The 23589-nt window shown below is 39.8% G+C and overlaps 3 protein-coding genes across 8 annotated transcripts; 2 read left to right on the forward strand and 1 right to left on the reverse strand.

Moving 5' to 3' along the window:
• Positions 1 to 144: 144 nt before the first annotated feature.
• On the reverse strand, positions 145 to 5758 carry setdb2 (SET domain bifurcated histone lysine methyltransferase 2). 2 transcript variants are annotated; one of them, XM_085264420.1, is made up of 12 exons: positions 5615 to 5758; positions 4875 to 4988; positions 4690 to 4794; positions 4433 to 4611; positions 3331 to 3609; positions 2911 to 3239; positions 2611 to 2780; positions 2293 to 2537; positions 1909 to 1957; positions 1679 to 1833; positions 729 to 817; positions 145 to 643 (listed from the first exon to the last, which is right to left on the reverse strand). In XM_085264420.1, exons 1-12 carry the CDS (start codon positions 5649 to 5651, stop codon positions 460 to 462), a joined length of 1935 nt encoding a protein of 644 aa, XP_085120546.1. In that variant the 5' UTR covers positions 5652 to 5758; the 3' UTR covers positions 145 to 459. The 2 variants fall into 2 exon arrangements, with proteins under 2 accessions (XP_085120546.1, XP_085120545.1); XM_085264419.1 differs by having other exon boundaries at positions 4433 to 4614.
• LOC146547101 (uncharacterized) lies at positions 5694 to 13494 on the forward strand. 5 transcript variants are annotated; one of them, XM_085264422.1, is made up of 10 exons: positions 5694 to 5824; positions 6530 to 6567; positions 8434 to 8647; positions 10621 to 10743; positions 10841 to 11073; positions 11153 to 11290; positions 11368 to 11555; positions 12084 to 12163; positions 12266 to 12349; positions 13030 to 13494. In XM_085264422.1, the coding sequence occupies exons 3-10, from the start codon at positions 8461 to 8463 to the stop codon at positions 13173 to 13175; spliced, it is 1179 nt and encodes a 392-aa protein (XP_085120548.1). In that variant the 5' UTR covers positions 5694 to 5824; positions 6530 to 6567; positions 8434 to 8460; the 3' UTR covers positions 13176 to 13494. The 5 variants fall into 5 exon arrangements, with proteins under 5 accessions (XP_085120548.1, XP_085120549.1, XP_085120547.1 ...); XM_085264423.1 differs by lacking the exon at positions 6530 to 6567 and having other exon boundaries at positions 5724 to 5824; XM_085264421.1 differs by lacking the exons at positions 5694 to 5824; positions 6530 to 6567 and adding an exon at positions 7631 to 7876.
• Positions 13495 to 17303: 3809 nt separating this feature from the next.
• f7l (coagulation factor VII, like) lies at positions 17304 to 23549 on the forward strand. Its single transcript, XM_085265515.1, has 8 exons — positions 17304 to 17447; positions 18875 to 19038; positions 19232 to 19256; positions 19413 to 19526; positions 19602 to 19742; positions 20864 to 20952; positions 21477 to 21597; positions 21989 to 23549. Exons 1-8 carry the CDS (start codon positions 17357 to 17359, stop codon positions 22534 to 22536), a joined length of 1293 nt encoding a protein of 430 aa, XP_085121641.1. The 5' UTR covers positions 17304 to 17356; the 3' UTR covers positions 22537 to 23549.
• The last annotated feature ends 40 nt before the right edge of the window (positions 23550 to 23589 follow it).

Genomic DNA, 23589 nt, shown 5'->3' on the forward strand with positions numbered 1-23589 from the left:
AAAAAAAAAACTGCCATAAATGATAAATTCAGTTGCATATATACATATTTTTTTAAATAAAGGCTGTAATAAATACATTCCGACATTTATATACAATTTCAAATCCCCCAAAGAGCTGCACCAATAGTAAACCATTTACTCATGTTGAAGGTTTTCAAAGCAACGTTTATTATTGCTTAAAAATGAACACAGAACTTTGACACTTTGGGCACCAGTTTCAGGAGAAAAGTTGTACTGGCTGTTTGAACATTAAATCCATGGTAGTGTCAAAATAAAATGACCAAAGTAGAGATACAAAAAATAAAAGCTCAAACACAGAAAAAGGGTTCTCAAAATTAAAGCCTTCCCAATAATAAAGACTTGAAAAACTTTCAGAGTAAAATAGCTGAACTTTTATTTTCTTTTTAGGAAAAAAACCCTCTAAATACCAAAACTGTTACTAACAAACTGTATGGAGGATCACTTGGCCTCCATTGCTATGTGACCTTCAACCTCACAAACTTCACATAGGTTCTCCTCGATGGTGAATCTCCCATGACAATTGTCGCTTTCGCAGAGACAAGACACTTCCTGTTTTTGCAGTGAATCGATCTGGACGTTGGCAGAGTAGTCCCAGGTGAGCTCAGTGCCAGCCACTACGGCCCTACAGCAAGAAAACAAAGAGGGCAATTATTAAAATGACCACTAATAATAACCCACATTAACGTCCTCTCAGTTCTCTTCCTCACCTGCTGGTGAAGAAGGCAACGACGGGGAAGGCGGGGTCGTGGGAGTCGATGAAGACATTCTGGATGAAAAGGTTCGGCTGGCAGCTGTGCTGTGGGCGGGGTTAGAGATCACATGATATCAATAATAATAACAATAATAATAATAATAATAATAATAAACACAAAGAAGATTTCTTCTTCATTAGCATAAAAAATATATAAACTATGAACTAAAAGGGGGAAAATTCCACAATTTAAACTAAGCAGTTAATATTTTGAAAATAACTACAAACTATAAAGGAAATGTCCAAAAATGCTTTGGAGAAAAATGTACAAGCAAAAACAAAAGACACATTTTTTTAATTCTTTAGAAAGTTTTAAAGATGCAAAAAAATCTTGTGAACAAGATTAACACAATGAAAAGTATAAAGAAAATATTAGAAACACACACACACACACAATCACACACATATATATAACATTTTGAAATTACTAATGAAATTAAAAAAATGTTTTGTTTAAAAGTTTTAAATTGTCTAAAGAAATCTTGTGAAACCGTTTATAAAATACAGTTATAAAACGTCAGATATGTCAAACTTAACTCATTCTTCTTGCTTCCTCCACTTCTGTACCATTGATTCATTAATGTTGAATTCTCTGGCAGCTGCTCTATTCCCATGTTGTTGCAGTATATTAATGACTAACCTCGTATTGTGGATGGATTATCTCAGTTGTTCTCCTGACTGAAGTTTGTTCTGTTTACAGCATCCTGCCATGCGATTGCATTTGTCTCTAACCATCGGGAACCCTCATGTTAACTTTCATCAAGTGAAAAAAAGTTAGCGTTCATCCTCCAGGTTCACTGTGTTTATGTTATGCTAACATAGCTGTGTCCCTAGTGATCATGTAGCACATCATTACATACTAGCTAGTCCAACTTCAGCATCATGTTCCTGATCAGCTGGACTCACGTTGATGAAGCGGCTCACGTTTCCCTCCTTGCTTGCGTCCACAAAACAAACTTCGTCCACCTTCGCTGCTCTCTTTAAGCTCATGCTCGCCTTTGTACCATTCACACCAGCGCTCTCCGACATTGATGCCACCTTCTCGTCTTGCTCTTGATCACCTGACACACAGTAGCCAATTGTTTACCAGCTGTGTTAATGTATCATTTGTGTGTTTTGTGTGAGTCATTACTGACCTGATGAAGGAGACGTCGGCTGCAGACCTCCAACCAGCACCGCCTGAATCTGACAGAAGAAAATAGAAGCCTTTTACTTTGAACTAAAGATCACGAAGGCACAAAAATACATTTTAATCAAATAATTAGAGGAAATATTCAAAGGAATGCAGGACACACAAATGATTTAAAATAAACAATAATTCTTTTAAAAATCAGGTCACAAAATATTCAAAGGAAAAAATAAAAATATGTAAATTGAAAACCTGTAATGTCCATACAAATACAAATGAAAAATATTTACAATATAATAAAATGTGTATAGAAATATTGGAATTAGAATATGTAAAAAATTATTCTGAAAATAAAAAAAACTTTACAGTAAAGTAAACGAGCCTAACAAACCTCTTCTTGGTCTGTGGTGCTGGAGCCGCTGTCGGAGGGTCTCTGAATCACAGGGACATGCAAAAGAGGTGAGGTAGGCGGAGACATAGGCGGGGGCGTTTCCAACACATTGCGTCGGCCCTCCAGCACAGGTGGGGCCAGCCACTCCGTGACAACCTCCACCTCATCGTCAGACGGCAGGTCGGACCTCGTCAACTTTGGCGGCGGTGGTTCGGTGGGATTCAGGACCCTCTGCAGCACCACACCTGGACACAGATGAGAGGACGAGTTTACAGACCGTGGCTTGGACGGAGCCACTGAACGCTGAGCCACACTCACCTGCGTAAATGCACACAAAGGTCCCACGGTCCAGGTCGTCACGGCAACGCACCCCCCAGCCACGGTTCTCAGTCTGGAAGACCTGGAGTCGGACTCTGATGCCTCTCTGGACGAGACGGTTCTGGCAGAGAGATCGGTCACAGCCGCACCACGGGCCACACTCAAAGAGCCTGAAGATTGATCACCATGGTAACACTTTGTCAGCAAATCAGTGAATCAGTTAATGATCAATACTTCCACTGGGAAACCTAAAGCTCCTGCTTTAGCTCCTTTTGAAAAACCTCTACTTGTTCACCTCACCCTGATGGGTTGGCCTGTAACAGCCTGTGATGGCGATAGTGGCGCTCTCCAGAAGTCAAGGCCATGCAGGCGCAGCGCTTTGCATCACTGCAGCCATCTGTGCAGTCACAGCAGGCCTTGAACAGCTTTGGGCCGCGGCTCAGGAAGCAGCCATGTGGCCAGCGGTCCTTCCTGTAGCGGAATTCAGCAGGCCGGGAGCCACCGTCCCCGACGCACAGCTCCACCGGTATTGGCTCCGCCCCTCGGCTCAGGTCCTGTTCAGGCTGCCGAAGGCCCCCTGGTGAAGGAGGGTCCAACCGCACGGAAGGGTTAAAGGTGAAGAAATCAACCTGCAGGAGGAAAACTGACCCACTTTAAAGACCTGAAGGAGGAATATACAGAGAGACACTGAACACAGCAAAAAAAAAATCATCTATTGACCTGCAGGATGTCATAGCTCTCTGTAGCCTCCAGAAAAAGCATTACGTTGTCATGGTTACGGAGGCTCAGCCCACATGGTGCCTTGTAGATGACGTCCCAGTTTCCTACGTCTTCCTGCTCCTGGTCCCCGTGGTCCCAAAGCACGCCCTCTTTGGCGGGTGAAATCAGTGGCATGGCGGTCAGCCTCTTGAAGCCGCAGAGCAACGGGATCTTCAGCGGGTTCTGGCCCCAGAATAGCGGCGTGGACTGAGTCATGCTCGGCAAACAGGGCAGGCAGGACTGTAAAGCGAAAAACAGCTCACGTTATCAGGATTTTAAATATTCAAATATTCAGGAATTTTAAATAAAGCCTTTGGCTACGAACTGTAAATGATCACTGTTAAATTAAATGCCCCCAGTCTGGTATAGGGACTGACTATGACAGTTTCTTCTTTTTTTTAAAAAAAGTCATGAATTAGATACTGGACATTATCAAGTTGCTTTAACCTCCTAGGACCTGCCGTCCACATATGTGGACGTCACATTTTGGGTTATTTAGACCAAAATACTAAATTTTGCTCAACAATGGCCTGATATCCACTTACGAGGACATTATACTGCTACTGTTCTATCGAAATTTTAAGCAAATATCCTCATATGTGGCTCTCATTTTTCTTAGAAACAAAAACCAGGTAAAAAAAAAATCTGGTAATTCTTTGTTTTTACATTCATTAGGTCCCAATATGCCCAGATATCAAAGAGAAATTAAAAGTTTATTAATTAAAAGAAATTAAGAGTTTGGGTCTTAGGAGGTTAATGCTTCTTCTCAGGATAAAAGCCCCAAGTTACTTACAGGAACGTATAAGGATGCTCTGAAGTTCTGAAGTATATCAGATTTCTAAATTAAAAAAACTATTTGATAGATTTCAGATAATTACAAGGATCAGGTTTTCAACATATTCAAGATTCTGGGTAAAAACTAAAAGGGATCAACGTGTTTTCAGGCTGTTAGATTATCAAGATTCAGAATAAAAGCACCATATAAATGAAAGAAACTTTTTGAGATCAAATTAGGCAAAATAAATTCTCGGGCTGATTCTGAATGACATCAATGTGTGTTTACCTTGGAGCAGGTGTGGAGGTGGTACTGCAGCTGGACAGGCACGAGGGGAGGCAGCAGCTCCTCTCTGCCAGCAGGAGACGCTGTTGGACTGGATAACCCATTAAAAGGAGGCAAGAAGGATGAAGAGGAGGAGCAAGAGGATGAAGGGCTGTGTTGGAGGATGTCAGCTGGCAGCAGCTCTTCTGGGGAGGAATAAACACTCAGCAATAGTCGGACTCAAACACAACAGCGAAGCCTTGAGATTTACCGGGGTTTACCTGAGCCAATGACCACCTGAACCACCGAGCTGTCCTGGTCCTGGAGGGAGGCCAAGGAGGAGGAGCAGTCCAGATGCTCTAGCAGCTTGAAGGCCTGGACATACTCTGAGAGAAGACAGAGAGTAAAGATCAGGATAGGAAGATTGCCAGAGTCCCGCTCGCTCGCATCAGACATGGATCAGAACCTTTATCTGTGGTTCCACTCCTCTTCAGAACTGCCTTCAGGTGCTCCAGGTACTTGAAAACCACATCGAAGACCTGATCCACATCCTCATTGTTCCAGAATGCCTTGGCCTTCTCTGGAAAAAATAAATCGGGACAAATGATCGTATCAGAAGCATAAAAAATGTGTAAATAAATAATCTGGACCCCCAACTACTGAACCTGGACCAGATTAACTGATAAAATAACCAATAAATGTCTCTGTATGCACATTTAACCTAACTCTCAGCACGTAAAAACAGGGAAAATGTGATATTTCATCTAAACCTCATCAGAGCAGTTATCCATTACAAAAAAGAAAAGACAAGAAAACAAACCCCATAACCTGGACCCATTAAATCTGGCCTAGACCCCACAGACTGTATAAACCTACTAACAAAGGGGGGGAAATTATAGTTTTAACTCCCCCCCCCCCCCCCCCCCCCCCCCCATACAAAGGTGTCTAGATTAAATCCAGATAACCCGGGTTTGTTGGATGTGGACTAGGACAGTGTAAACAGACTCTTGCTGATTTGAAACTAGCTTTCAGCCGTTGTATTGTACCTAAACCACACTCTCGCATTTCCTTGTGTGTGTCTAACAGGAAAGCTCTGAGGCTAATGTAGCATTAGCCCGGTTAAACCTGGGTTAGCTGTCTGTGCAGTGCTCTGCACCTCTGAACCCCCGTTATCCGCTTCGGTTCCGTTTGTACTTCAGTTCTTACCGACATATTCCGGATCTAGCGGCTCCCCCGTTTCCATTGCACATTAGCCTGCTAGCACTAAGCTAACAATAAATAAGCTCGCGAGCTCACCGCTAACTTCTAGGTAACAGGTGACCGCGGGTGCAGACGGACCTGCAGTTTGACTACCAAATAAGTCAAAAGCAGCAGTTCAAATTAAACCCGAACACCAGCCAGCTCCATGTGAACCCAGTAGGTTTATTCATTCATGTAAGCGGCTAGTCCGGTCGTTGCTTTTTGCTAACGACTGTGACTAACAGCAGACAATACATTGAACCTTCTGTTAACACTTCTTAAAGCATTGCAAGAGGTATTTATAGTTCAACAAGACCACACAACCCTGGCATCACGCAGTATAAACACTCCTGTCTTAACCGTTTAAAGTTTTTGAGCTATCGGCCACCGTACTAAGACTTCAGGGTTTCAGCTCCCTGTTTTATGTCTGGCAGGAATTTCGAAAGCCCTTATGTAGACGTTATTTAAGTTTAAGTAACAGCAGACAGAAGGTCACTCACATATAAACACACAGAGCACATGAATATGTGACTATAACAGCCATTATTAGCATGTTAGCAGTGGTCCTTGTATACTTACAAAAGTACATGATTTCAGTCACTAAATACTCAGAGTGGTAAAACTAGTTACATTTGCACTGCCGCAAAAGACTCTCATATACCTGCAAAGCAGCAACAGAAGCTCCATTCTGCAATTACAATCTACACATAGATCCTACCCATGAACCTGACAATAATCCATGCACAAAATACTAAAACATGCTGTACATCTGCTGTGTAGATCACACCTGCACTGGGACAAAATGTAAACTGAGCTGTTGTATTATTTAAATAAAACAGCTCCTGAAAAGCCCACAAAAATGAAATTTTTCGCTTGTTCCAGCTTCCTGACAACCAAACTGCAAGTGCCAGATGTAGCAGGTAAAGAAAAGTTGTAAATCCACTAGCTTGAACTGATTTTGTTCACACGTTTCTTTTATTTCAGAGTCCCATGCAACCCCAACCCATTGATTCTGGGAAACACACACACACACACACACACACACACACACACACACACACACACACACACACACACACACACACACACAAAACATACAAAACAAAGGGGAAGTGACACAATTGAGTCACGTGAAAGCACCATGGGTGGACCAGAGGTCAGTCCTCTTTCATATATTTTGTATTTTTCCAGTCTTTGCTGACTGTGCACAAGGCTTTGTAACACTTTATTACATCCTTGAACATTAAGTTAAAGATGGTCACCCTCATTTAGCAGTTCAAACAATATGTTTAAAACCTGCTTTTTCAGCTTTAGGAATATTGGTAACAGGGTGGCCCCAGTAATAACATATCTTATAAAGTACCTTTCATTCTCGAGGAGAACCGATCTAATTGTTTGATGGTGTATTATTTGTTTTTATTGCATACATTAAAAAAAAAAATCAAACAAGCTGTTTATTTATTTAAAAAAATCAAGCCCAAATTGTTCTCCAAATGTAGAATGACATAGAAATTAAATATTAAACATATATAAACACTCATGCTGTTATCAGAGACAGACAGCCCTGAATATAACCTGTTAGAATTCAGGAACAGCAGATTTGCAGATGGGAAAATACTTTAAAGCGTTATTTTGGATAAAAAAAAATCAACAAACCCTTGAGCTATTTCCATCAGATTCGACTGATAAGTTATTTTAGACAATGCCTGTCATTAACAGCCCAGATAAGTGCCAGGAGGTATTTGTAAATGGTTTGTCCTAGGCGTTTTTAAACTTCTGTGTTGGTTCTTCTGATAAAGTCATGATGTAATAGTTCAATAAATCAAATTTTAGGTTTTTACGGGGTTAGTGATCAGACTACACATGTATTTACCGGGCTTTTGCCTGTTTTCAGACTGCCTGCAAGTCCTAATTCAGGGCAGCAGATACGTAGAGCGGTTTTTATGTATTGACCTCCACCGGCCTCCGTACTGAGCAAGCAGTTATAAAATGTCAATATAAACAAATCCCAAATCGTCCAAAAGGACATTTTTATAAAACCCGTCAGTTTTATTTGAGGTGTCAGGATAAACGCAGGCTAATTGGAGCTGTTTTAAAATAAATATTTGATTTATTTATTTATTTTATATCTGCCGCTGCTGTCCCACACTTCCTGTTCAGTTTTGTAACGATGTGATAACAACTTATGCAAGTTCAGCGTGAGAATCAATTGGAGCAAAGAGCGCAGAGGTGAGCAGCTTCAGTCTTTACTGATCCACTTTAACACAACATCATGTTTAATGCGTTCAGCCTGATTAAAAATAATCCGTGTCTGAGGGTGATGACTCGACAGGTAAGGACAGGTGTATAAAGCTTCATCTGGAAGCTGAGTGTAACGCATTGATGTCAGCTCACACTGAGCAATCACTGGAGGGAGACTAATGGGAAAGAAAACATTTTTTTAAACAGTTTTTATCCTGAAATGTTCGAGTCTTTGTAAATGTCCAGAAAATTATTTATTAATCGTTTATTTAAGAAATCTTTAAATGTAAATTTGAATGAAGGATTGATCAACTAACCACAGCAGCTGTTTTTTTAACAGAAGTAAATAATCTATTTATTAGTTTACTGTTTAATTATTAGATTTTGTTTAACATTTGGGAATTTTGCTTGTTATTATTAGTATTACTGAATTTCTTTTGGCTTGTTTTTGTTGTACATGTTGAGTTCATGTTGTTTCGTTTACTGTTGTTTTCTGTTGTCCATAAGATATCTGTACACTGACTGTAAACTCTCCTCACATTAAGGTCACAGGTCATCTCCCCTGAGCCAAGATGTCTGCGATGCGGCGGTCAGTGAGCGAAGCATTCTGGGCGATGTGTGCAGCAGACTCCATGTCTATGCCGGTCCACTGGTACTATGACATCAACGACATCAGGAGGGACTTCGGTGGCTGGATATCAGGCTTCAACTCGCCTCCTGAGCGTCACCCGTCCAGTATCCTCACCCTCTCCAACACAGGTAAGAAGTCATTGGAGAGGTGCTTTTGACCTGCATTGTTTGTAATGACCAGCAGGGGGAGACTCCTGCAAGAAGTCTAACTCTATACGTCTATGAAAAAAATTGCTGAGTTTACAGTCTGAGTGTTGGTTTAAATGTAGAAGTTAAATAAAAGAATATCCTAAAAAGATGTTACATTTATAAATAAAAATGGGTTGCCAGTGAAAATGAATTTAAGGCAGATTTTTTTATTATGCTATTTTCCAATTAGCATGTTTATATTATATAACATAATCTTTATTACACTTAAGTTAATCTAAAAATATGTAGTATAGTAAAAGAAATGTAAAAATATTTTTGGTACATTTTTTACCCAGCAACTGGTCCATGTGTTTCTTATCTGTCGATGTGTATCTGCCGATATGAATCCGATGTAGTTCATTTTATCAACAAAATCAACAAAACTGTTTTTTTTAAATATCCTGCTGCATTTGTTTTAAAAAACAAAACACTAAAGCTATTCTGTTATATGCACTACAGCCAAAACATTTCATAGTTCAGCAATACTGATCAATCTAATTTACTTAAACCTACACCATCCTCCCTATTCTCGTATTCTAAACAGTACGTAGCAGAAATATTAAACAACCTAACTAATAGGGTTCCAAACTCCTAGCAAAACTAATAGGAAACCACCCCCCACCCTCTGCCTAATGATGCTTAATCAGCGTAATCTGCTTTAATTCAATGCACGTGTAAAACAAATGCATAGAAATAAATTATTTTTCTACAATATTTAAATAGATTCAACAACTTTCTTCAACAGAAAGATGTGCAGACTGCACAGATGGTATCTTCCCAAAGGAAAAGGTACTATAGCTTAGCAGGGGTAAATTAGAGTTAATAGTTACTATATACAATAGTGGATTTCTATACATTTTACGTCAGATGAAAACTTTAATTGTAAGATTCAGATAATTATTTATTAAAAGCTAGACATGAGAATAAGAAAGAAAAGTATTTCTTTGTGCCCCCCTTTACCTGTTAATGCCCTACTTGGCCCCCTGGCAAAACTTTGCTAGACCCGCCCCTGCACAGTTACCAGCTGTCAGCTACGTAAAAAAGGATGCTGGTGTAGAAAGTAAATTCTAACAACAGCTTATCAAGCTTAAATGTGCTGCTGTTGTTTATCCACTGGTTTCCTCTTTCTGGTGCAAAGTGGGCGAACAAACAAACTGGAGAAACGGGACTTGCGACAGAAAAACCGATCAGCTGATCATTGATCAGTTTCATGATTGAAGTAGCAACAGGAGAGGGAGGGAGAGAAGAAGAGGCAGTCGCTCCATATATCGGTTGTTAAGCTTATCGTGGGAATGCTTTACAAACATTCAGAGATGAACTTACACACTTGCTTTACTCCTCTGGGATAACTTTCTCAGAGATAAAATACCGATTTGGTAACGAGGCTCCAAATGCTCAGCCAGACCACCGACAGGTCTCACATGCCACAGCCACTCTATCACGTGACGCACACTGCTCCGATGTGCTAAAGTTATGAGCTGAGTTACGCCATGTCGCAAGTTTTGTGAAGTGCTTTTGTGATAATTAATGGATCGGATTACATTTTTTATTTCTCTCCGATATCCGATCCAGTAATTTAGGTCAGTATCAGACCGATACATAATATGGGATCGGTCCATCTCTAGTTTAAACTAAAAAAGCAGAAACCTCCCTCCTACTGATGCTGGCAAAGCATCACTCAGTGTGGGAAAAATACTTTTAAAAGAACTCTGAACCTGAAGATGAGAACTGCTCATCCAAATGAACTCAGATTTGGCACTCAACTCAAATCCCTAGAAATACACCTCCCAAATATGAAGAAGATCGGATGAACCGGTGTTGAGACAGACAAACAGAAGAGGACCAAGGACACAGCCTTGAGGAGCTCCATCCTGATTAATCCTGCTGTTTTTAACCTCTCTGTCATTTTGCAGCTGGCAGTGGTCGCACCAACTGGTCTTCTGGTGCGAAGCGAGCCAATGTGGTTGGCAGCGTCATTCTCCATGATAAGCTGGAGTTGTGGAACTCCTCAAGTGGATCGATCCACTATCACCGAGGTACTGCCGCCCTATACTACAGTTCACTGTTTTTCCTTCGTTTTGTTGTTTGTTTCTATTTTTGTTGTGTCCATGTTCTTTCTCTGTGGTCTTCAAGGTCTTCAGGCAGGTGACAACACGCTGAACATCCTCTGCTCCCTTCGAGTGGCTCGGACACTTGTCTCCAGAGGTTTTGTGGACGTCTCTCAGCCGGATGCTCGAGCTGCTGTTCTGTCAGACTACGTCCACTTCCTGACCACACCCGGTTCACACAAGGACACCTACGCTGAATCCTTCCACCGCTCATTCTTTGCTGACTGGCAGGAGAGCAAACCGACCTCGCCACATGAAGTAGGACAGAAGCAGTTGACCCCTATGCTGTAACATGCCACATCTGGAGTGTTTCACCAATTTACTTGCTGTTTTCCAGGTTCTGAAGTTTGCAGAGGAACGCTCCGGGATGAAAACGAGCTCTCCGTTCCCTGACTGCCAGCTAGATGCCATTGGCTGCCTTCCCATGATCCTTCCTTTCATCCTTCTGTCTGCCTCAGCCAATGAGGAGCGAGCCGTAAGCGAACACAAATCAACAACATAAGAAACAGTCTCAGATAGCAACATGTGACCTTTAACCTACTCTGTCCTCAGGTTTCAGCAGCGGTGGAGTTCGTAAAGCTCACCCATCCTCACCCCAACGTGCCCGAGTACGTGACGATCTACAGCCGGGCACTGCACGCGGTACTGGGCGGGGCCAGTGTCCGTGAGCAGGCTGAGCAAGCTCTGAGGAGACTGGATGCCTGGGACGCCTGCCAGAGCTTCAGTCGCAAGGCGGCCAAGTGAGATTTTGTAAACATATCTAACACTTCCTTTAGATGTTTCAGAATAAGAGTTGAGTCTAACCACTCGGTACTTTCTTTTGGCCCCTGGAAAACTTTTACTTTGAAGCATCTGAGCAGCATTTGGTTTTTGACAATTTCTTATTAAAATATTTATTAGAATTTTAGGTTGGCTGCCAGAGACCGCTTCCTGTATGCATTTAGAAGTAAAAGTCTTTCAGAATAAACAGGGATTTGAGCTCTTTGAGACCCGGAACAGCTTTAAAGGAGTACTGTATTTCAGGATTTGCTAAAATGTTGAGAATTAAGTAATGCTTCCTGTGCAGGCGTTCACATTAAAAGCCTACAACAAGTGTATTCTTTATGACACTCATAATCACACTTCCTGCAGTTCATTCACAACAAAAGTCTACAGTAAAAAGCCCTTTTTTATTAGCTGTCCAACACTTTCTGCAGACTTCCTTTAGACTAAATGCTTGGTTAGGAAGCAGCGTCTGTGTGTAAAAGGTTATCCGTAATGTTTTTTAGGTTTTCTGTGTCCTCTGAGGAGAGACTGAAGGTCCATCAGAGCGCTGTGAACTACCTTGGTATGGCCTGCTACAACAAAGGTCAGAATCCGACCAATAACCTTTCTTTTACCTCACTGGCTGGTAAAACTTAAGATCATTGTTTTTAGATGCTTGTCTTTCCTGCTTGTGTTGCACAAACAGGTGCTCTGTCCAGCCTGTTCTACCTGGCCCACGAGTTTCATGATGACCCCAAAGGAGGAATCCTGGCAAACACCAACTGTGGAGGTAAAATTTAAACATGCTGGTTTGCACTCAGGCTCCTGTTGGTTAAATCTTTGCCCAGGTGTGGCTTATGCGGTCAAGCAGAAGCCACACAACAAGTGTTTGGTTTTTTTATGTATTTCTGTTTTTATATTACTGTGAAACACTTTGTGTTTTTATCCTGTGATGAGTGCTATATAAAAAAAATGAATAGAATATTAATATTAATTAAATTATTCAGAGTCTTTATGTAGGTATGAAACAGCAATGTATTGCAACTTAAAAGAGGATCAAAAACTCCACTGCTTCCTGTTTGCAAACTTGATGAGTCCACATTCAAACTTTTGTTTTTAGCGAATTAAAGTCTATAAATATACAAATCTAAATAAAAAACTGAAAAGTAATTAGTGCAGTATGTGGTTTCTGTGAGTCTTTATACTATTATTATTATTATTATTATTATTTCTCTTTCATTAATATAAAAGCAGTGTCCATACAAGCTGTTAACAAAAGTCTATCCTTCCATCACACTCGGTGTCAGTCAGACTAACTCAGTAGAAACCTCCTGCTGATAGCTGAGCGATGGGCTAATTTTGACTTTTAATAATTTCATTTTTTAATTTCATGGTCTGCTTGATGACTTGCATGTATGACATCAGTGCTGTGTTTGTTCTTATTTTCGTTTTGTTTGGTTCTGACTTCAGGTGAGAACTGTAACCGTGGAGCGGCGCTCGGGGCCTTGCTGGGGGCCGGAGGCGCCCACACAGGAAATTGCATCCTACAGGAGTGGAAGGATGACCTAAGAGATGCTCAGGAATTTATCCCTGACATCCTGAAGGACATTGTTTAAGAAGATCATTGACCCCTGGAGGAAAGAAGAGGAACAGAAATCGCACAGCACTGTAACTTTAAAAACTCCACCGCTTCCTGTTTACAAACTTGATGACTCCACATTCAAACTTTTTATTTTTAAAGAATAAACTCTTTATCACATGTGTTTTATTTTTATGGGAAAAAAAGAGCAAACTTGAACTTGAAATGTAGCAATGAACTGTTTACGTTACATATTTATTATTTGCCTTGCCATCATTTCACCTGCAGCCTTTAAATGATCAAATCAAAAAATATGTGCTTTTGCTCACATGGAAAAAATAAACTAAATGATTCAATGAGTGTGATTTTTGATTTAATAAAAGAATGTAATATATGTACTGGCTTGTATAATAACTCTATGGACCTTTTTAAAATTTTATCCTCAGTAAGAAAAGTAAGTAAATATAACTGATAGTTAACAGTTTTATTAATTAATATCAGGCTTAGATATGGGTTTATGCTTTAAATCAAATGTAAAAATAATATCGATGTAAGATGTTCATAGTGGAGATATTTGGTAAAATCAAGCATCAGCCTCCAGGCAGACATGCACTGAATGTCCAATTTTACAGCAAAGATAAACACGTTACAAAAATATTTCTTTATCCGGTTGTTCAGTGATGACGCGACGAATCCTACTTCCGGGTCTAAAGTAGTCTGCGTTTAAATATGGCTTTTGTGTTGTTAACATGTTTAATGTTTTGTATTTTCTTCTATTTGATCTCAAAAAGCTCCTAAAACAGTCAGTGATCCCTGTTGACCTCCCTCGGCTTTTATTACCGCTAATCATTTATTTAAGCTCAGTTTTTAAAACCTTAGGATGTAACTACAGCCCAGCCCATGAATGACTAACCTCGTATTGAGGATGGATTATCTCAGTTGTTCTCCTGGCTGAAGTTTGGTCCTTTTACAGCATCCTGCCATGCGATTACATTTGTTCCTGACCACCGAGAACACTCACGTTAACTTTTATCAAGTGGGAAAAAAGTTAGCTTGTTTATATTATGCTAACATAGCTGTGTTGCTAGCGGTCACGTAGCACATCATTATATACCAGCTAGCCCAACTTCAGTAACCCTACAAACGTCACTGCTGTTTAGTTTTCTGTCTTCATTTATGCTGGAAGTGATAACAGAGCTGTACGTTTTAATTTGTTTCCAAAACCCCGCAGTCAGGACATGCTATATTGTATTTAGATAGAAGCTAGCGAGCTAACTCCCTGCTAGGGTTGCCAACCGTCCCTTAAAATACGGAATCGTCCCGTATTTAGAAACAAAAGTACACGTCCCGTATTGAGCTAATAAGGGACGCACTTTGTCCCGTAATACAGTGAGAATCAAAAGTAGTCTATAAATGTTAATGGAATTAACACTTTGTTTGAAAACATAATTCCCAGCCCCTCTCCTGCTTTGTGACCAATGAGCTGACAGCACACTTATGACAATTCGAGTATGACAATTCAGATTACCGCTCATCTCATTGGTCGAGGAAAGGTCGCTTGCGGAGAAAATACCGGAAGACAACAGATGACCACAACAAGAAGCATGGCCAACAGGGGAACAAACGCCGACTCTGCGGTGCAAGTCTCGGATGACAGTACACCTAAAGCTGGGCAAACACTGTGCGATTTTTTTCAGTCACGTTATTCAGCTCCTGCTCAAACTGCACGATTGACTCGCAGGGGTTAGAAGTTCGTATGTCACGATGTACTCTCACACTATACCGCCCGATGCTCTGATGCGACCTGAGAGCTCACACTGTGCCTCCATAACATGAAGGTTATAACAGAAAATCTGTCGCTCTCTCTCTCTGTCTTTCACTCACACAGACACACCACCACCATCAACTTTGCTAAATTGCTAATGAAAAACATTGATCAGGCAGCTGTGATTGAGCAGCGATGTAGATCCAACTATTTTCACGGTTGTTGTGGTCGTGATCATTTTGTGATGCCACATCGAAAAGGCTCGGATGAGCTTTCCAAAGTTCTACAAGTTGTGCCTCCATCGCTTGTGTCCAGATCACACGCTGCACAGCCGTGCTGCTCCGTCTTTTTCACCAACGTTTACGTTTGCGCGTGAGCAGTGTGAGCGCCTGTGGTGACACCCTCACGAGCGATTGATGATCGGGAGCTGGTCGTGAGGTGTTAATCACTTCTCTTTACCCCACGTATACTACACGACGCACGATGAAGGCCAAAATCGGTCCGATCACTCAAAAATCGGCTCAAAATGGGCCTAAAACCGCACAGTGTGAGCCCAGCATTAGAGCAGCAATGTTTGTTCCCCTCAGAGAAAGGGAAGAATGGGAAAAGGAAAACACCTGGCTGGAAAAAGTTAATATGGGCATGTGCAGTGAATATCAGCGCTATGTGGCCAGAAGTGTGATAATATAATTTATTTTGTGTAATAAACAACTGCAAGGATAGATGATTACAACAAATTGATGACTAATACATAAAAGTAATACATAGATGAATAATGATGATGAGTTATGATGCGTAATCATGGGAACAAGCGGGTTTTCAAACGGGAGCAGCTGATTAGCATTAGAAAAGCTGAAATAATACCTCAACTGAAGCCAATTGTACTAAATGCACTAAATGTGCACTGTTACAAGAATGTTTTTCTTTCTATTGTTTTCTATTATTTTAAGTTAAGCAGGACAGAGTTCTTTTAAAGAAAGATTTACTTATATTTTCAAAAGTTAAGCATGACAGGCTTCTGTTTAAGAAAGAGACCTGTTTTACTGTGTTAATGTTGTCATTTTGAGCTAAAAATAAATGGCTAAATGATCATTTGTTTCACATGTGTTCATATCACAAAGAATAGAATATGCATCTACTTAAATCAACTTCAAGTCAAATGGTTAAAAAAATAATTTCACACACAAAAAAAGAGCTAGAAAATTCACCACACTGGGAAGGGTGAAGACAACTGGGTCGCCCGGCCCTGGCCACGAGGTGTCCCTTATTTATTTTTCAGGGAGTTGGCAACCCTACTCCCTGCTAACTTCTAACTCCGTTAAATGTCATAAATTCCGTTTTCATGGATGCCTGGATGTTAAACTCAATTGTTACACCTGGTAGAGCAGAACGCTGATCATTTTATTAAAGATGAAAGACTTTAGACAGTTTTTCAACTCTCAGTAATGCCATAGTGATCGTTTGATATATGGACCTGCAGCGGAGTTTAGACCCAGACACGGCTAGTGACGTCAGACTGAACAACCGGATAGCTAATTCGTCCCTTCCTAACAGGTGGATGCGGTTGAATTTTCTAATAACTGACCTGTTTAAATTGTATTGAGGCTCAGAGTTTGTATTAGTCCGAGATATCAGGCTAATGGTGGTTAGCTGTCTGCTAAGCTTCATCTCAGCATTTCTGAACTGAACCTCCGGCCTTTTTGTAAATGGCTGTACCTACTCTACAGTGCACTCAAAGCACTTTATACAACTTGTATTGTTGACACTGAACATACAACTACGTTCATCTATCATGAGTCACCATAAGTGCTTTCTAACATTCATACTCCAATGGATGCATCAGGGAGAACTCTGGCTTAGCATCTTGACACAGGCTATTGGCAGACTGGAGCAGCCAGAGATCGAACCACCAACCTGCTGATGATCGACTCTACCCTCTGTGCTACAGCCACCCCATTTTAATAAAATGATCTAATCAATAATCAATAATACTAACAGATTATCTGAAAAGTCTGAACTCCATTTTGGTGAGTTGGTTCCAAAAGGAATTTCAATCCTATAAAATCTGCAGGAAATCAGTTTGTGAATTCTGGTCTTGCTAAAAGTCTGAAAGGAGGATTAACCAGGGAGTGCTCATTGGTTAACGCCATGTCTTCATTTCACAACTTCACCAACCAATCAGTGATAAATATCATGGTATGTTTAAAGTGTGCCCCAGACTTGGAGTTGCAGTACATTTAGAAGTCATGAGTTTATCACCTAGTCAGAATCTGTAAAGTCAGTAGTTTAAACCTCCTCTTTATTGTTATTTACCTGTTATTAAACTGTGAGGAAAACACATTCATCAGCCTGATAGGGAAAGCCTGCTGTTGTACTGTTGGGGGTTTAGCGGGGGGCTGGTTTGTAGTTTGTTTGTTCTCAACCTTTGATCCTTTGATAAGTTTAGAACAAACATGGAGTCCATTAGCAGAGACACGAAGCATCTCTTCGTCTTACTACTGCTCATCATCGCTTCTATCCCATCATGCACTGGGATCCCTGAAGGTCAGTTTTATGTCTTCTCTATCTTGGAAATTTTCTTTGTCTTTTTCTGTACTTGTTTCCACCTGTTAGGGATGGCACACAGGCATCCACAGCTCTGAGCAGCTCTCCACAACATCGGGAGGCTAAAGTCATGCTAGCATGTTGGTTTGTAATGAACTGGGAAGCGATAAACACTACAGATAAATTTCAGGAAGATAAATCTGAACACTGAATAAACTTAGACTCAAGATTATTTTATTTCATTCAAATATGAGAGGGCATATTATTCTTTCACAAAAAAGAAAAAAGTTAGAAAAAACAGGAATGAAACTAATTTCTAGCTCAGAATAAATAACATAAAACATGAACATTATTTATTTATATTTATTCAGCCATGTATTCATGTACATTTAGGTCTTAAGTCTTTTGTTGTAGCAGGTGAAACAGTGATATTGGTATTATTATAGCCAAAGACCAACTGCCAAAATATTGTATAATATATATTTATATTACCTAAAAAATGACTATGATTAAAAATTAAAAAAAAAAGAATAAAAGTACAACGCATAAAAGTAAAATGATGAAAGATTATATTTTACAACATTTTAAGAAGTGTTTAACTATGCAAACAAAGCATTATAAATATAGAAATATGAGGACATTTGTGACAGTTTACAGAAGTCAAATCAGTTACAAAACAAACAAGGGAAAAACACATAAAAAGTCTCTAAATGTGTTGGCTTTTCCTGTTTGCCAATATTATATTAACAGCAATGTTTTTTGTGATAAAACTTATGCTGTAGATAAAATGTAAAATATATTATCTTTTTTAAACCTGGTTTGCATTTAAATAGCAAAACAATATTAATTCGGTCCCAAGTCATGCTAACAGTCAAATTAACAAGAATAAAATGCAAACATCTTTCAACTGTATACCACTATTAACTGTGTAATTATGTGTAAAAAGCACATTATGTGTGTATTTTATTATTCTTATTAACTTAAAAATATAGTTTAATGAAAAATAATTTAGCAAAATATTTGAAAATAAAATCTTTAATGTCTTCCTTTTCATTTTTTTTTATCTATAAAGATGTTTTTTAAATAATTATTTGAGTGAAATGGTTAAGCAATTTGTTATTTTATTTTTCTCATCTTTTTTTTTATAACCAGAACTAATAGTACTTACTCACTGTTTTACTTATCTAAGTCTATCAGTATCCACCCCAGCTAAACTGTTCCAAAGCAAAAACAAATACATTATTCATGCTGATTTAAAAGTTAATATGGAATTGAGACTGATTTTCATCACAGAAAAATACAGGATTACCCTGAATAACTATATCAGTAAACATACAGGAAACTTATGCAAACACCATTATTAATGTCTCTTATGTCTACACAACTGGAGTTTGACATGTGTCGTTCTGTTTAATTTCTACACAAAGGCGTGGGTTTGGAAAAGTCTGAGGCCAGCGGTTTCCTCCATCGAACTCGTCGAGCAAACTTTTTCCTGGAGGAAATCAAGACAGGCAATCTGGAGCGTGAGTGCATCGAGGAGAAATGTTCCTATGAGGAGGCCAGGGAGATTTTTGCCCACCCACAACAGCTGGTCAGTTTCAAGATACCAACAAAAGCATTGAAAATGCCACAACACTTGGTACCAAATTTTATTACTGAAGTCAAGGTAGTGACATAAGAATGGATGGTGCTGGTGGTAGTTGAAAGACAGAATTTGATGGTTTTTATTTTATTTATATTTGTTTTGTTAACTATTACTGAATTTGGGTCCTCTGTCTACTCAGGAGAACTTCTGGAGGACATACACAGGTACTCAGTCTGAGCTTTGACATTTCGAACATTATAAACACATTGCAAATAAAGTAGTGCTAGAATTCTTTACGCACTTGTAACCAAGACATTGCTCAGTTTTCCAAACATTTGTTGAAATGCTTGATAAAAATCTTTGCTACTTCCTGTTTGCAGCTGTGGACAAATGTTTGTCCTCTCCCTGTAAGAATAGAGCGACGTGCACTCGAAACATCGACACCTATATCTGCAAATGTCCACCAGGTTTCCATGGATACAACTGCGAAAAAGGTTGGAAGTCCAAAAAGTCTGTTGATGTTTTCAATTGGTGCAGAGGAAGTCAGTGTTATCATTGTTCCCTTGCAGTGCGTTCAAACACCCCCAGCTGTCGCTACAGAAATGGAGGATGTGAACATTTCTGTAGAGAGCTTCAGGATGGCTCTCCCATATGCTTTTGTGCTCCGGGATACAGACTTGAACTGGACAACAGTACCTGCATGCCTGAAGGTCTGAGCCAGTAACACACTTATGAAGTACAGTGCAAATCACATGTACAAATTGTTGGAGTCAAATTGTTAAATGTTGTCATTGTGTTACTTAAATTTGTAGTTCTTAGTTCAAACTATGGAATCAAAGACATTCCTGTGTCTCTGACCACCTCTCCAGCCACACACACACACACACACACACACACACAGTGTCTTATCTTTTAGAACCATAGGGTGGTTTTACAATGGGAGGTGCTTGTGTGTACTGTGACTGTTGTGTAAACTGTGTGTCGGGGAAATAAAAGGCTGCGAGGAAGACTGGTTGGTTGACGCTGGTTAGGGAACAGGTGAGGAGCGTTCAGCTCCCAGAGCCGTTAACGAGAATAAGTCTCTAAACTAGCAGGGCCTGTGGAAGCGCAGACCCAACACAAATACTTTAAAAATACAGGCTTTACAAGTTCTAATCGGCTTGCTTTATGCTCATGGATGAATTTAAAGTCGCCCTTGATTGAAGACAGTAAAAAAAAAAAACATTCTTAGATTTGTACAGGTTACCTGTGAGCAGGGACATCACAGCACCTTGATTTGATTGATTTGTTTCACGTGCTAAGCAACACCTTTACCTACAACATCTTGACCTAGTCTTGATGCATGCTCAATCATCCAGGTAATGAAATCCCAAACAGTTGATTCTGTTCATCTGGACGTAACATTTTCAGTGGGAGAAACGTTTCGTCACTCATTCAAGTAACTTCTTCAATCTCACCTGACTGCAGGTTTCCCCAATCTTATAAACAGTACATTTGCACAATGACTGAAACTAGCACTGAATGAACAATGGGCTGTGAGGTCAGTTCCTTGACCATTAATATGCAAATTGTCATTACTATTGATCAATAACCACTGATCACAGCCCATTGATGAAAGACCATTGATCAATGGCCATAAGGGCCATTCACAGAGGGTTCGGGAATGGTATATTAACCTCTTAGCAGATATTTACACCCAAAAAACTGCTTTTAAGTTTCTTAGATATCACAAGTTTGGACTGATTTTAATTCCTGTGTGTCTTTGAGCATCATTCAGGGTGTCAGAAGCAAAAGGCTGACTTTTGGTTTCTTTCTTAACTGTCTGGTCCAGATGCTGTGGTCTGCGGAAGGCCTCAGGTACATTTTGCCCCCAGGGTTGTTAATGGGATAATGTGTCCCAAAGGACATTGTCCGTGGCAGGTAAGTCTTTGAATAGAGCCCCATCTCCAGTAAAATGAGCTAAGATACACAATCTTCCACTAGAATACATAAAGAGACACATATAGTATTGTGCAAAAGTTTTGTAGAAACAACACTGTCATAAAAGTGGTCACAAAATAACACAGTTTGATTGGCATGAAATAGTATTTTTCCACTAGCAAATAGCTATTAGCCAAAAGATTTGACATACTTCAGCATGCTGTGCAGCGCATCAAACAAATTTGAGGATAATCGACAAATAATGGCCAGAAGGGGAAGTGGAAGGCAAAAAAATAAATAAAAAAATCTACAGCTGATGAAGGGTATCATATCCCTAAAACTTAAGAAATAGGAAAATTAAAAAAAAGAGCTGACACAGGAGATGATCACTGAAGCTTCATCAGAAATGGTCTCAGTGGAAGGGTGCCTGTCAGTATATGCCAAATTACACAAGGACTGAACTGAAAATCAGTGTAAACAGGGAGATGAATCCAGATTTGTATGTATTTTATCTCTTTTTTCAGGCTCTTCTGGCTGAAAATAACCAATTCTTCTGCGGTGCCATCGTCTTGTCGGATCGATGGCTTTTAACTGCAGCTCACTGTGTTTATCAAAAACCTAGCACCGTGCTCCACATCGTTGTTGGTAAGACAATTAGAAAAATGGTAACTTCAAATTCTGGCTTCTAGTCTGGCCTCTCTTACTTCCTTCAATCACATAACATTCACCAGGTCAATGTTGACTCATTTTAGGGTTACAGATAGCATTTTATTTAATGTCCATACCTCTTTATAGGCTGTTTTGTCTGTTTGAAGCATTGTATGCAATGTAAAATATTTGATTTAATTTGAAAGGTGTCATTTTCTAGCTTCTGAAAATGTATATGGGTTTTGCTAACATAGTGGATATTGTGAGTCAACTGTATGTTATGTATGTTAGGTCAACTTAATTGTCGTTCAAGTTTTTTTTTCAGTTTGCTCACTTTTCTTCTGGCTCCAAATTCAATGTAGCATTTAAAAGTAATGTCGCTTTCAAGGTGAGCATGACATATGGGAAGAGGAAAAAACAGAACAGTGGCGGCGGGTGCTCAAAGTTGTGTGCCATGAAGACTACAACGTGACTAGCTCCGACAGCGACCTGGCTTTGTTGAAACTTCACCGCCCAGTAAAACTGGGCCGCCACGTCGTGCCCATCTGCCTTCCTGCCCGCAATAGCACCTTCACCCGGACGCTGGCAAGCATCCGCCACTCGACTGTGTCTGGTTGGGGTCGTCTGGCAGAGTTTGGCTCTACCTCAAGATACCTGCAGCGTCTGCAGCTGCCGAGGGTCCCGGTGCAGGAGTGCCGCCTCCACACCGGGCTCAACATCACCAAGAACATGATATGTGCTGGCTTCAAGCGTGGTGGCCAGGATGCTTGCAAGGGTGACAGCGGGGGCCCACTGGTGACACGCTACAAGAAAACCTGGTTCCTTACAGGTGTGGTGAGCTGGGGGAAAGGCTGCGGCCAAGAAAACATGTACGGCGTCTACACGAAGGTCACAAACTTCCTGTACTGGATTGAGAATATCATGGCAACTGGCTAAAATTGGTTTTAGTCACTGTGTCAACGCAGTTCAAGAGAGTAAGAATCCAGTGTTAGAAACATTAGATCAGTAATCACTGTGAAGGAGCCACAAATGTATAAAAATAATATTCATTTTCTGATGCTGTGCTCAAATAGCTTTAACTTCCACACCTTCATGTACCTAAAAAATGCCAGAGATGTAGTTTCAGAAGCTTTTTGAACAAAAAAAGAATTTTTGACTGTCAGCTGGAGGAATTTCATCACAATAAAATTGGTCCTGAGAAAAATCCAAAATCAACAAACTAAAAAATTATTTGTTTTTCAAGTAAATTAATGGCCTGTATTTTTAGATATAAATTAATCTGCTAGAAACTTTGAAGTTTTCTATAGTGATGGTAAATGTAAACCATCAACCAACAATCAGTTTAATCTAAAAGATGCAAAGACATCAGTTCACTCGACATGTTGAAATGTTGTTTTTTGACAATAAAGATGAAGTTCAGTGTTTTTCGTTTCTTTTCATGCCCCTCACTCACTTTTCAGCCATTTTGTTGTAGATGTGCTTCTGTTCGTAGGACCAGTAGGCCTCATTTAGTAACAGTGGGTCCTTCATGCACACAAATCAGTGATTTATCAATATTTTCTTACGTGAATTTGTTTGTTCTTTATAAACAAATTTGAAATTGCCTCAGACCGTGTGTACAAACAAATGAACCACTGTTCCAGAAGTGTTGTAGTATGTTCATGTGAAACTTTGTGAATCCAAACATGTGCTGCCATGTGAGGGTTAATAATAATAATTAATAATCAAGTGCATTTGATTATGAGCACCTAATTTCTACTTACTTTCGTAATTCCTATACAAGAAGTAATAGTGTACTTAGTTTTTCACGCACTGCTTCTGCATTTTGTCTTAATACTTGTTGAATATACAATGACATTGTAATTTGTTTTGTTGTATTTATCTAATTCTAAGACCTGCAAAGGTCTACTTTTCACTACGTTCTGATAAATAAAATCTTAGAACTGAAACAGTGGTTACTTTCTGTTTACACTGACTGTGGAATATTGG

This window comes from Mchenga conophoros, linkage group LG23, assembly GCF_057382185.1.
Source record: "Mchenga conophoros isolate Kocher_MC1m ecotype Shallow Benthic linkage group LG23, M_conophoros_male_GT1.1, whole genome shotgun sequence".
Taxonomy (NCBI): Eukaryota; Metazoa; Chordata; class Actinopteri; order Cichliformes; family Cichlidae; genus Mchenga; species Mchenga conophoros.

Coding starts and splice junctions, on each gene's coding strand:
- LOC146547101 (XM_085264422.1), top strand. CDS start 8,461: ATGTCTGCGATGCGGCGGTCAGTGAGCGAAGCATTCTGGGCGATGTGT. Junction 11,074..11,152: donor AACCGACCTCGCCACATGAA/GTAGGACAGAAG, acceptor GCTGTTTTCCAG/GTTCTGAAGTTTGCAGAGGA. Junction 12,350..13,029: donor GGCAAACACCAACTGTGGAG/GTAAAATTTAAA, acceptor TTCTGACTTCAG/GTGAGAACTGTAACCGTGGA.
- setdb2 (XM_085264419.1), bottom strand. CDS start 5,651: ATGGAAACGGGGGAGCCGCTAGATCCGGAATATGTCG. Junction 2,781..2,910: donor TTACAGGCCAACCCATCAGG/GTGAGGTGAACA, acceptor ATCAATCTTCAG/GCTCTTTGAGTGTGGCCCGT. Junction 818..1,678: donor ACGTGAGCCGCTTCATCAAC/GTGAGTCCAGCT, acceptor CCCCGCCCACAG/CACAGCTGCCAGCCGAACCT.
- f7l (XM_085265515.1), top strand. CDS start 17,357: ATGGAGTCCATTAGCAGAGACACGAAGCATCTCTTCGTCTTACTACTG. Junction 17,448..18,874: donor ATGCACTGGGATCCCTGAAG/GTCAGTTTTATG, acceptor TTCTACACAAAG/GCGTGGGTTTGGAAAAGTCT. Junction 19,257..19,412: donor CTTCTGGAGGACATACACAG/GTACTCAGTCTG, acceptor TCCTGTTTGCAG/CTGTGGACAAATGTTTGTCC.